Source organism: Euprymna scolopes, chromosome 12 (genome assembly GCF_053919585.1).
Source record: "Euprymna scolopes isolate OS-2025 chromosome 12, ASM5391958v1, whole genome shotgun sequence".
Lineage (NCBI taxonomy): Eukaryota > Metazoa > Mollusca > Cephalopoda > Sepiida > Sepiolidae > Euprymna > Euprymna scolopes.
The window spans coordinates 150,047,037-150,060,561 of NC_136493.1; the positions used below are offsets into that span (position 1 = coordinate 150,047,037).

Sequence of the window (13,525 nt, forward strand, 5' to 3'; positions counted from 1 at the left end):
TTTCATGAACAAAGCTTCTTTCCCAGAACTGCCCGCCTGTGGAACACTGTTCTGCTGTCCTGCTTCCAAGTTGAATACAACATAGTAGCCTTCAAATCTAATGTAAACAAATTCCTGTTAAGTCATCTTAAATAATCAAATCCTAATTTACACCATAAGTTATTACTACACTACCATCTTACATGCATTAACCTTTATCCTCGAGTAGCCTTCTGGCCTTGATAAGTGGTGACTCCTTAGGTAAAAAGAAAATAAAAAAACAAGTAGGTTTCCTGCCTGTCACGTTCACAGCAATCCAACTCCTCACTCTGTGCATTCAAGATGGTTTTCACAAACGACTCATAACAGGAGTTGCATTTGTTGATCAATGTGCCGCATATGACACTGTAAACCATCGCCTTCTCATGAAAACCATCTTGAAACTGACAAAAGATTTGGTAGTGTGCTGGCACCAATACTGTATAACATCTACACGAATGAGTCAAAACCCTGATCAGTTTATTTATGCTGACAACCTTTATGCAAGAGAGTGTTAGAAACAAACCTCAACTCAGCCATAGATGAGTTACTCCTCTACTACACGAGTAACCACCTGCACGCAAACCCTGTGAAAAACTCATCTATTCACTGCATTTCGGGAACCAGAAGGCAACTCAACCTCGTACCATCACGTGATATGTAATACAACTTGAGAACTGCAACAACTCTATATATCTTGACATAACCCTGGACCGCACCCTTTCATTCAAGGAACATACCAAAAAGACAAAAATGAAAGTCAGTTCCTGGAACAACATCCTGCAGAAACCGATCAACTTTAAAGTGAGGAGGGGGGGGGTCACAGCACCCACACTAAGATATACTGGCTTGGTCTTGTGCTATTCCTCTGCAGAATATGTGTTGTCTGGGTGCTTGTTAAGTTATGGTCGGCAAATCAATTTTTTAAATATATTGTTTTAAGCAAAAACAATACTACGTACTTAATTGTCATGTCGAAAATAGTAATATATCCAAAAATTATGAAAATTTATCAAGTAGAAAAAATGCTATTGTGTTTTTAATAAAAAAAAAGTCTATCACTATAAACAACAAATATTGCAGCCATGACACAAATAATCTAAAATATTATTTTCAGAGTTATGTCCCCTGCATATAACCTATTGTCTACTTCATAATATCTAAGAAAAATGCGATTTTACCCAATTTTCTGTAAAAATTACTTTTAATTATAAACAACTTTCTACTCGATGATTATTCATAATTTTGGATATGTTACTATTTTCGACATGACAATTAAATATTGCTTTTGCTTAAAACAACATACTTTTTAAAAAGTCGATCTGCCAACTGTATTTTAACAAGCACTTTTTTTCTGTTTGGTAAAGATCAACACTTGTCAAAAAATTAGATTCAGCATTGAACAACTCTTAACACTTGATCACTGCCTGAAGCCAACTTAAACAACCTGCACCTCCTCGCGGATGTTGCTGAGATGAGACGTTGCCAGCCAAATAGAGATCACAAAGCATACTAATGATGAATGCTATCTTTCATGGATGTGAACCTGTGGCCCAATAACCATTGAAGGCATTGCCAGGGCCGCTGCAAGAAAGGTGGGCTCTCTCTACCGTGCTAGACAACTACTAAAACCCGAAAGTATCCTGTACCTCTATAAGGCCACCATTCGCCCATGTATGGAATATTGCTGTCACATCTGGGATGGTACATCTGCTACTAGTCTCTCGCTCCTTGACAAGGTTCAAAAAAGAGTCGCAAACCTGATAGGCCCTGAACTGGCATCTAAGCTTCAGCCTCTGTCCCATCGACGAAATGTTGCATCCCTCTGCCTGTTCTACAAGTATTTTAGTAGTGAATGCTCTGACGAACTGCAATCACTTGTGCCCCCACGACATGAGCACCCTCGACAAACCCGACAGGCTACTAAATCCCACCTCCACACTGTAGAGATACCTAGATGTAAAAGATCTTTTTACGCCAATAGTTTCTTCCCCAGAACCGCTAGACTCTGGAATTCCATTCCAGGTCCCTGCTTCCCCAACAGTACTGACCTGCAGAAGTTCAAGTGTAACGTGAACTGACATCTTGCTGCCCAAATCCCTACATAGTACCCCAGTAGTTGTTTCCCCTGATAGTAGCCCCCTACACCAAAGTGGCAATTTGCCTTGTTTGGGGTGAAAATGTAATAAAAAAAATAAAAAAAAAAAAAAGTAAAGAATCTTTCTCAGTCATATTGAGACTCTAACAATATTTCAGGAAGAGACTACATGTGTGGATCCGACGGCTACAGAATGGCATGGGGATCCCCCCCCTCCCCAGGGAATCCCCCCCCCCCATTCTGAAGCCCTCACTCCTGATTCAGAATCACCCTGGCTCTAGTAGAAAACAGTAAAGTGCCTGAGAATGGAAACGAGGCAATCAAAAGTTGCTATGGCTAGATGGTGCAACAAAACCAATGCAACCACATGCGAATGTGGAGAGGAGAAGCCTGTACAATACAATGACGATTTATTTGCTCTCTTTTGTCAAAACCAGAATACAACAAAAAATGTAAACGACTGTATGAAAAAGCGGGAAACTGCCATATGACTGCATCCTCCAAAGACACACAAAGAAAAAGAGCTTCGTTTTTAATTGCATCTTTGGACAGAGAGCCAGACCGGCAGAAAGTGATTTCAAGTTACTGGTTAACAACAATGACAGTAAAAATATAGAAAACTTCGCAAGAGAATTCATTTTTTATTTTTTATTTTTTTAAATCATTTCATGGAAAGTCTTTTTTTGTTTTTTTGTTTTTTTTAAATTTTTTTAACATTGTGTACTTTTCTTTTTTCTTGTGGATAAGGAGGGGGAATGTATGTAAAAAGGGTACGAGGGAGGGGAAGCTAGAGTTTTGTTACTCTTTAAAAAGAAACCAGGAAAGAAGTGGGTGACAACATTTTAATCAAATAAAATGACTTGTAGTCGCCATTTTTTTTTTTTTTTAATATTTTCTTTTTTTCTTAAAAAAGAAAAAATTTAAATAAAAAAACTGTTCATATTTTCTCAAGGCAAGTAAAAATTAGCCTATCAATATCTTTCTATTTTTCTTTTTTAAATCATTTACTTGAAAAAAAAAAAAAACATTAAATTAATTTTTTTATGAAAGATGATAGAGGAAGGCTAAAGCATAAAGTGAACCCATTTTTAGCAAAAAAAAAGTTAAAATTGATTTGAAAGAAGAAAATGTCTTTCGCTATTCATGTAGTTGACAGTTGAGAAATCGAAAACAAACAAAAATAGTACAACAAATAATTTTTACCAAATGCAAGAAAATTACATTTTCTACCGACCTGTATAATTTTAAAATGTGGAAAGTGATTGTCATCACTTTTACTTAGCCACACATGAGTCAATAAAAAGTGGTGGTCAATTTTGTTTGGAGAAGATTGTCGCTAATTTCAGCTTAAAAGATAGTTTAAAAAAAAAAAAAAAAGAAATGGCTTACTCTATGATTGACCCTAACTCGACGGAGAGTTGCCAGTTGGAATTAGGGCATGTAGTAAGGTAAATAATTTTTATTTTTTTAAGGAATGAAACACCAACAACATGGGTCAGCAATGTTGGATTTTATTATATTTTAGCAACAGTTATCGATGAAATCTTACACTGAAAAAAAAAAAACAACTTTAAAACACTTTCAGCCCTTTAAAACTATGCTGGTCGATAAAAAATTAAATTTCTTGCATTTAGTAACAGTTAACTGTTGTATATTTTGTTTTTCTTCAATTTCTGTTCTGTTAACTAGATGAATGCCTTTTTATTTTTTTAAACTTTTCATTGTGGTTTTTTTTTTTGTATGCAAGATGAACCTATAGACAAAAATATTGTTTTTTATCCATTAAAAAAAAAGTCCAAGATCAGTAAAAAAAAAAATAATAATCTGGACTTTTTTCCGTCAAAATCATGTCCAGGGGTTAAAGTCCAGTTTGATTTCAGGAATGGAAGATAAAAAAAAAATTTTTTAATTAAAAAAAAAATTCATTAAAAATTTCTTTTTTATAAATGGTTTGAGCTGAAGAAAGAAACGTGTTTTTCATGGTGATCGGCAGTTCTTTATTCCGTACTACCATTAGTCATAGAATTCTTCGGGCTCCTCGGGCACTGTGTGAAGACGTCGTTGACTGCAGAGGATAAAAATAGAAAGCAAAACAAAATCGATTAATGGAATTAGAAAAAAAATGAGCATAAAAGTAAACAGATTTGAAAAATTCAAATGGTTTCAAAAATTTGAAGATGACTTGATAATCGCGATTATACAAACTACTGTTCTCATCTTGGGTTTTATTCTTGCAACAATTCAGGCAATGCAATATCCACCATGTGTGTCTTACCGAACCCGGAAATCTTTAGTCTGAACTCTGGGAATCTATACAGAATTTCGAATTTATGGGGGCAACTTGTTTTCTTTCTGTCGGCCATGACTGGGTAAAAATCTTAAATAATTTGTAACTGTATTCTTAGTATTGACTGTATTCTTAGTATTGACTGTGCTTAAGATTCAACCGTCACCGCCAGAAGTTTGGCATTAAAACTGGTTGTTACTGAATACTTACTGTTGTGTCACAGGTCCTTGCAGATTCAGTGGATTAAATAAAGGTTTCCATTCCATATTCTGTAGAGATTATCGAATTCAGCAAGACACACCTGAAGAAGCTGAGGTTATATCAGCTGAAACGTTGTGGAAATAACATCCAAAATGCGAACAGTAGTCCAAATAATTCAAATACAAAAATTCAAAATTGTTGGGATTAAAGTGGATCACATACTGGAACTTTGAGACTGTACGACATCCCTTTAAGGCAGATCATAAACTGTGTGTCATCCAGAAAGATTAGCTTATAACAGTAAAACCTTGTCTAGCAACAACCATTGAAAAAATTTTTCCTTTTTTTTCTCTGTGTGACTAAAATGGAAAACAAAGTTTCTTTCCAAGAAATTCCTAATGGGGGCTGTTTTCCAAGTAAATCCAACATGGCTGTTTCTAGTCTAATGTTAACAAATTCTTGTTGAGCCATTCTATTAAATAATTAGATTTAAATCATTTAATCCGCTTTTTCCAATCCTCATGGTGTGGTTTATTATCAGGTGACAATTGTATTAACCTTTATCCTCGAGTGGCTTTCACACCTTGATAACATTAGTATAAAAAAAAAAAAGAAAGTGACGTCCTGAAGCTTATGAACTGAATCATGTCACTAAAAGCAGTTCATAAATTCTGCACATTCCAAAAAGTTATTTCATAAAATGTACAGCATCCCTAAAAACTTAGCTCATGAATTGTGTAACATCGCAAAAGATTAGGTCATAAATTGCACGATGCTCTAAACTGTGCAATGTCTCTAAAGGCAGCTCACAACCTGTAACATATCCACAAACATTATAAACGACACATCGTTCATGGAGGCTAGCTCATAAGCTGTGCAACACTTGCAAAAAGGTTAATTTGTAATACCCATAAAGATAATTAAGAAATTGTTCAATGTCCATAAAGATTTGTTCAGAAACTGCATGATATCCTAAAAAATTATTTTGCAAACTGTATGAGTTTCCAAAATGTTACCTCATAAACTGCACTATAAAGTCAGTTCATAAACTGAAAAATCCACAAGATTTATTTTGTGAACTATGATTTCTTCAAAGTCCTAAAAGGTTACTTTGCAAATCCACAATATTTCTAAAAACATCTTCAAAAAACTGTGTGACAGCCCAAATATAATAATTGCATTCCTCCCATTAGTTAGCATGTCTGTAAACATCTAGTTGCTTTGGTTTTTAGGACCAGTTCCACAATATTTAGAACATGTTGCTTGCCTACAGTCGACACAAAGTTCCATGTGTCATGAAAATGAAGTTGCTCAAACTGTGAGGGATTTTGAGTTCCCAGCAAAAGTTGCTGCCTCACATCTTCAAAATTGAAAAGCGACTTGAACTCAATTCAGATGACTATATTGAGTTGCTGTGCATTGTGGTCAAGGAAAACCCAGAAGTGGTTGTCTGATAACTCAACAAACTTTGTCAGTTTCAAAATCTGTGCTCCTCAACTTGTTTGATTGTAACCCCATGGACTGTTATGTGAGGGGCAGCTTCTTTGAATTAGCTGTAATTCGGCAAAAGGGCCTTTTAGTAACACCTTTGGGATTTTGTGAATGCAGCAATCATTAGCCAGATATAAGTTTTTGTTTTTTTCCTTTTCAAAAGATGTCTCAAACACCTTGTATAATTTTATTGGTTTACAAATGTTAATACAGTTGTTACCATTGTTGCTATGAAAAAGAGGGGGGGTAAGAGAAATGAAGGAGAGTAGGAAATAGAAAGAAGGAGAGTAGGAAGGGGAATAAAAAGTTAGAAAAAAATTTAATGGAAATTTTTATAAATGCAATATGGTTAAGCAACAATTTTTAAAATTCTGGGAAAAACTTCATTTTTCTTAAATAATTTATAACTGACATTTATTTTATGGAAAAGAAATTATAACAAATATTTCAACATTAACAAAAATATATTAAAGTATAAATTACAAAATTACTAAAATGTCCAGTCATTTCTTTTGTCAAAAAGTTTTTTCTTTTATTTAACTAAAGTAATGCACTTGACGGATTTAAAATTTTTAGAAAATTGTGTAATTTACACAAATTTAGAATGTTAGATAATTTGCATCATTTCAAATATTGTATAGTTCATATATTTGCATACTTCTTTTTTTTCTTATTATAATTGTTTTGATTTATGCATTATTTTTGTACAAAACGTTTAAATACCTTAAATGTTTGAAAAATGAAAAAACTGCAATCTAAAAATATTGAATTCATAATCCCACAGAAAATGTTTTATTCTTGATGGAGATCGAGACCATGTTCAAAGATATCTTGATTCTATCCCAAAAGACATTTTTATTTACTTAATCAGCCATTGTCCCTAACTGGACTCAAAAGGCTCTTAAGTGTTGCTAATTTTCTGAATCTTACATTGCATAGTGTGACTCCTCTAAGATTTCCCTCATAAGTAAAATCAAGCTTCAACCAAACTAACCAACCGTACTTAATAACTCATTCTACATGGAAAATTACATATCTATATTGAATTTTAAAACAATACTAGCAGGACTATCCAGTATTGTCTGTGGCTATAAAAACTGAAAAGAAAATGTGAAATAGTGTTAAGTTTTTTACTCCCCACCACTCCTACAAGAAATTTTTTTTATGTGAAAAGTGAAAAAATAAAACTTAGGAGGCTTTCAGAGCATTACTGAAAGCACAAAATAAAATTATGGATTCCTCCAGAGCACTATTAAAGCTAAGTTTCTTCCATCTTCTTTTGTAGAGAAATCACAATAAATAAGAAGCAATAAATTAAATCCGAAGTTAGCGCCTTTCAATTTGAAAAAATGTTGCCTCATTTCTTGGGCTGTGTTAATTCATGATAACATTAAAAATTGTATATTCATATGTGATAACATTAAAAATCGTGTTAATATAATTCTTCATAACGTTAAATGATACCAATGCCCATTTGACCCCCAAAGAATGGATCTTTTTTCCAAAATTTAGGTCTTATTTTTCCAGGCTGATTAAGAAAATATCAACTTTGTAGAGGTTTGTTGTATATTTTTAAATTTTAGCTAGACATGCAAACACACAGACAACTGCCTTTTATGTAATAGATTCCTGTTATTTTGATTCAAGGCAGAGAAAAATAAGATTTGAAAAGAGTGTTGTGTAAAGTTGAAAATGTCAAGTTACATATGCAATAAATTTTTATTAAAAAAAATAGTTTTTGATAATGGACGAAACATAAGAATTATATTAACGCCCATAATTTACATATTTTTATGTCTTCCATATTTCTTATTTTTTCTATTTCTTATTTTTCCAATTTCTTATTGTTCAAATGTAAAAAAAATTCATCCTTTTTTTTTTTTTTTTTTTTTCATGGCAAAGGCATTGGATAGAAGTCAAAGGTAACTTTGGTCCGGTGTTTGAATACTGCAACACAGTTATAAATAGCCACACTGATGAGTCTTGGTTAAGATGAAATGTATATGTATGTAGATATTGAAAAAATATTTTTTATAAAGAAATAATTATTTAAAAACTTTCAAGGTAGAGAGAGCACTAAGAAAATATGAGAAGCTTTTAATTAAAGCAAAATTACAAAGTTCACTCCCCTTAGTTGAACATTCTACAGAGGCTTACTCTGTTCATTTAAGAAAACTTTCCCTTTCTTCATTATATAACTGCCTCAGTGTTTGTGAAGACAAAGATGTTGGATAGAAGTGCAACATGACTTCTGTCTTGAGACTATGGTGCAGTTATACCTTGCCACGCTGATGATTCAAGTATTTATAACAATTTTCTAGTCCCAATATTGAGCATATCCCTATCACAATAAAATCTAATATATATATATATATATATATATATATATATATATATATATCTCTGACTTTTAACTTTGTTAAAACAAGCAAAAGTTATATGCCAAATTGACGGTTGAGTATGGTCTAACTTGTACTCATTTTTAACCACTAATCTCTATTAATCCCTAACTTTGCATCAAATGGATACCATAATATTTAATTCGATGTACCTTAGCATAACAAAGATCCATACAAAATTTTAACGAGATTATATATACTGATTTTTTAGTATCTTCTCAACACGTGATTCGAGCTAGGTAATAAGTTATGAAAGTTATTTATTCCAGGTAGAAAGATATCCAAAAATTAAGAATAATTGAATTCCAACATGGGTCGTTGATAGTGCTCAATCAAAGAGAGCAAATTATAGTTTTTATTATTTATGTAAATACAGTCATATCTTGCTACGACGTGCAGACCATTTCGATCATAATAGATCTCACGAGGCAAGAAAATTTTAAATAAAAAGGGTTCAAGACTATTTTTGATTTTAGAGAAAATATACTGAGAGAAGGGTACAAAATCGTAGCACTCCTTCTGAAGTCAAGCCTGGATCTCTTTGGACATGTGGACCGGTACCGAGTCTTGCTGCCACACCCAGTATCTGCTAGCGGTCACCTGATTGCAGCAGGGGATCACCACACTCTTCAGACTTTCAAGCCAACTTCGAAGATATGAGGTGGCATGTTTTGGCCCTCACTTGAAACGACACCAAAGATGATAACCGTGGCCGAAAACTTCATTGAGATGTGCCCTCAAGTGTTGAACCGTCCGGATTTGCATTTTGACGATGCTGGCAATGGTCCTGATGTAATAACTTGGATTGGTAGACAGAATGAGTTGTACAGCGGCGCATTTCTGATCTCACTCGTTGAACATTGTGTCACTTTCAGGCATGATTGCTCTTGGGATTTGTACATAACTGGCCAACTAGTAGATGGCTTGCAACAAAAGAAGAAAACTGATTTTCATCAAACGGAAATGGAATCATGTCGTCTTTTCTAGGGCGATAATTTTATCGTTCCACCCTGACTAGAAGAAATTCTAGTGCTATGTACTTTCATTAAAAATATTTTACCACATTGTTAAGAAACTCACTCTAAACTATTCTTCATCATTAGTTATTCCTGGCAAACACCAGAGGGGACACAAATGATTTAAAGCTTCTATCATATAAACTGATTAAAACCAACAAATCCGACGATAAGTTTTTTTGGGTTTTTTGTTAAACTTTTGTTCAGATCAAACAAGTTATATCACCACGGATGCATAAGGTGCTACTGTGATATGGACCAGATTTATAGAGAGGAGGCACCCTAAATGGAGAGATAGGTGGCAAGATGATTGTTTACATTGCATTTAAATTTTTGCATGTTAGTACGGTTGGGGAAACTGGGGTCAGGAAAGGAACAATTACAAGACGCCTTTCCAACCACCGATATCCATGACAAATAACACCCTACCTGAAAATTCTTATCTGTTCTTCAGATGATGCACTTCAATTTCTTGTTCTCTGTCAGTGGAGGAGAAATCCTTCACGACTGAGACAATTTTTTATTTTTGTTCCTTTTCTCCACGTTAAAAAACGACCCTGGTGTCTAACTCTGTCCTGTGGCGAGGCATTGTAAATAGGAACATTCATGGGAAATGTGGCTCTAGCAAATTTTGGGTCAAAACGTTTTAAATTTTACATAAAGGATATCCAAACATGCAGCAAGCTTTTTAATCAATTTTGGGGCGAAAATTTGGCTGCCAAAAGGTTGAAAGAGTTGACCTTTGCAGACTCTACCAAACTCCTCCGTCAATTTTGGGTCTAAATACTTGAAATTTTAGATGTATGTTACCTGGACATGAGTCAAACTTTTTCATATATATATATATATATATATATATATATATATATATATACACATACATATTCACATAAAGTTATGAACAATATATAGAGCCGAAGCAAAGCCGGGCTGAACTGCTAGTATATATATATATATATATATATATATATATATACACACACATACACTCACATACATATTTTTTATTTGTTTTACATAAGCATTAATATGTCACTGTGCTCAGTAATGTTCCTTTTTTTCATTGACTTATTTATATATACACTCATCATTTGTTTTACGTAAGCATTAATATGTCACTACACAATTATGAGCATGTTTCCGTCAGTTACTAATAACTGCTCATGAATGTGTAACGACATATTAATGCTTATGTAAAACAAATAAAAAGAATATCTTGCTCTACTTATTTATTGAGCACTCTTGTATTAATCTTGTTAAAACTTCATTGGTTAGTTTACCTCTAGAAAATGTTAACCTGGAATTATAAGACAACAGAACAAACTGGACGATCATTTTTTATGCTTAATGTAACAAAATAAGGTAACTTATCTCAACTGATTTTTTTTTTTTTTTTTTTTTCAAAAATTAATTTAAACAAATGTTTCTACAATTGATTTTAACAATTTTTTTGTTAAAAAATTAAAATTGTTAAAACCAAACTGAAAAATATTAATGAATAATTACCTGAAATGAATACTTGGTTCACAATATATTCCTTAGTAGTATGAGAACGTCCAAAATCTGGGAGTTTTTTTTTTTTATTATTCATGAATTTCAACAACGAACTTGCATTTTTTGTTTTGTTTTTCGTTGTTTCTTGTAATGGAAAAGAAATAGCCAAAAAAAAAAATGGTTTCTTTATTTCGATTTTAAAAAAGATTTTTTAAAAAATCTTTATTGTTTTTGTAAGTAAAAATCTATTGTCGAAAAAAATCTTTGTAAAAATAAACGGTTGACGAAAAATAAATAAATAAATTGAGGCAAAAAGAAAACATAGAAGAAATATGGGAATTTTTTGTTAAAATCAATTGTTGAAAAAAAAAACAAACTAAAGATCATTCTAGATAAGTTATCTCCCCAATTTGCCATCCTGAAGTTAAAAAAAAGAAAAGAGATTAGCTACCTCCATACAATATTCTAGAACTTCTTTGGAAGAAAAGTACCCCCTCCCCACCATCACCGCCATCACCACCATCACCAGTTCTGGTTAAGAATATGGCTGGCTTTTTATATAACCAGTAAAAGTGAAATAACAGTTACCAAATAAAAGTTATTAAAATATGAATGACTTCAAAATTAGAAGTAAAAAATTATAACATCCGGGTTACTAGTCCATTTTTCTAAATGAGAAAAGTGAGAAGATTTGAAGAATATTATCAGATGCTGAGTGTGAAACAAAAAAATGAAGTTTACAAAGTGGAACTAAGGAAGACATTTTTATTTACAGATTATTAAACGACAGGAGAAAATGTTCAAAATTGTTTTATAAATTTACCTACAGAAGATTTTGAACTTCAATGCACAAATCAATCTCTGTCTCCATCCATTTCTCTCTCACACACACACACACACACACACACACACACACACACACACACACACACATACACACACACACACACATATATAATATATAGATACACACATAAAAACCTATTTCACGCAGAGCTGACATATATGTTAAAGCAGAGAAGTGGTATCAAAAAATACATAGTTACATTATTAAACATAGTTGAAAATGTTACATTTTTCATAAAAGTTGCAATCATTTAATATTAATTCAATTTTAAACAAAAATATTTTTGATAAAAGACAGGGAACGTCTGAAATATTAAAATTACATTAACACCTATAATTTAATTGTTTTTTTTTGGGGGGGGGTAATGTTTTATCTTTCAAATGTGAAAAAAATAATCATTTAAAAAAATTTGCATAAGAGCGTCAGATAGTAGTGAAATTTGACTTTGGTTCAATGTTTGAATCCTGCGAATAATGGTATAGTTATAAATTATAATGGTATAGTTATAAATTATAATGGCATAGTTATAAATTAGAATGGTATAGTTATAAATTAGAATGGTATAGTTATAAATTAGAATGGTATAGTTATAAATTAGAATGGTATAGTTATAAATTAGAATGGTATAGTTATAAATTATAATGGCATAGTTATAAATTAGAATGGTATAGTTATAAATTAGAATGGTATAGTTATAAATTAGAATGGCATAGTTATAAATTATAATGGCATAGTTATAAATTAGAATGGTATAGTTATAAATTATAATGGCATAGTTATAAATTATAATGGCATAGTTATAAATTAGAATGGCATAGTTATAAATTAGAATGGCATAGTTATAAATTAGAATGGCATAGTTATAAATTAGAATGGCATAGTTATAAATTAGAATGGCATAGTTATAAATTAGAATGGCATAGTTATAAATTAGCACATTGATGAGTTTTGGTTGAGATGAACTATATGAGGATATTAAATTATCAGGTTTACAAGAAAGTTCTTGCAGTTTTTAACTTTTAAATTCAGATAAACCTATCTCAGCTCAAACAAAAAATTATTAATAAGCACCATCAGAATCAACACACTTTTGCCAACGCAAAACGATGGTATTTATGCCAGTAATGTAAAAATCTTGCATTCTGGTGATATTGATATTGCTTAGGTTTTTTAAGCATTTCTCCTGCAGAAAGTTGTCAAGATGCTTGAAAAAGTGGTAGTCGGTTGGTGAAAGATCTGGAGAGTATGGTAGATGAAGCAGTTTCATAGCCCAATGCATTCAACTTTTGCAGAGTCAGTTTAGCAACGTGCGATCTGACATTGACATGAAGGAGAATCGCACCTTTTCTGTTGACTAATGCTGGGTCCATTTGTTGACATACTTTTCCACAGTAATGGTTTCGCATTAAACAGTCATCATGACCTTCTTTTGGTGTAACTTTGGCTTTGGGAAGTGTCGAGCTTTGTCAGCATCTAACCACTGAGCTAAGCATTGCCAGCTGTTGTAAAGAATCCCCTTTTCATCATAAGTCTCAAACCAGGCGAGAAACAAGTCATTCTTGTTGCGTAAAAGAAGGGAAGATCACACTTCCTTTTCTTTATGTTGTCGTTCAATTTGTGGGGCACCCAGTTATCAAGTATTTTTGTTTTTCCAATCTCTATTACGTGGTTGGA

At 32.5% G+C, this 13,525-nt stretch overlaps 2 protein-coding genes across 10 annotated transcripts in view; one reads left to right on the forward strand and one right to left on the reverse strand.

Moving 5' to 3' along the window:
* The window catches only part of LOC145291545 (uncharacterized), an 84,155-nt gene that overhangs the window by 21,165 nt on the left and 49,465 nt on the right, over positions 1-13,525 (forward strand). The window lies entirely within an intron of this gene.
* LOC145291542 (uncharacterized) overlaps positions 2,750-13,525 on the reverse strand; it is a 459,128-nt gene continuing 448,352 nt past the window's right edge. For all 8 annotated transcript variants that reach the window (XM_080137554.1, XM_080137553.1, XM_080137547.1 and 5 more), the window contains one exon: positions 2,750-4,181. In XM_080137554.1, the coding sequence (XP_079993680.1) occupies positions 4,114-4,181 (68 nt within the window). In that variant the 3' untranslated portion in view covers positions 2,750-4,113. The remainder of the gene's footprint in view (positions 4,182-13,525) is intronic.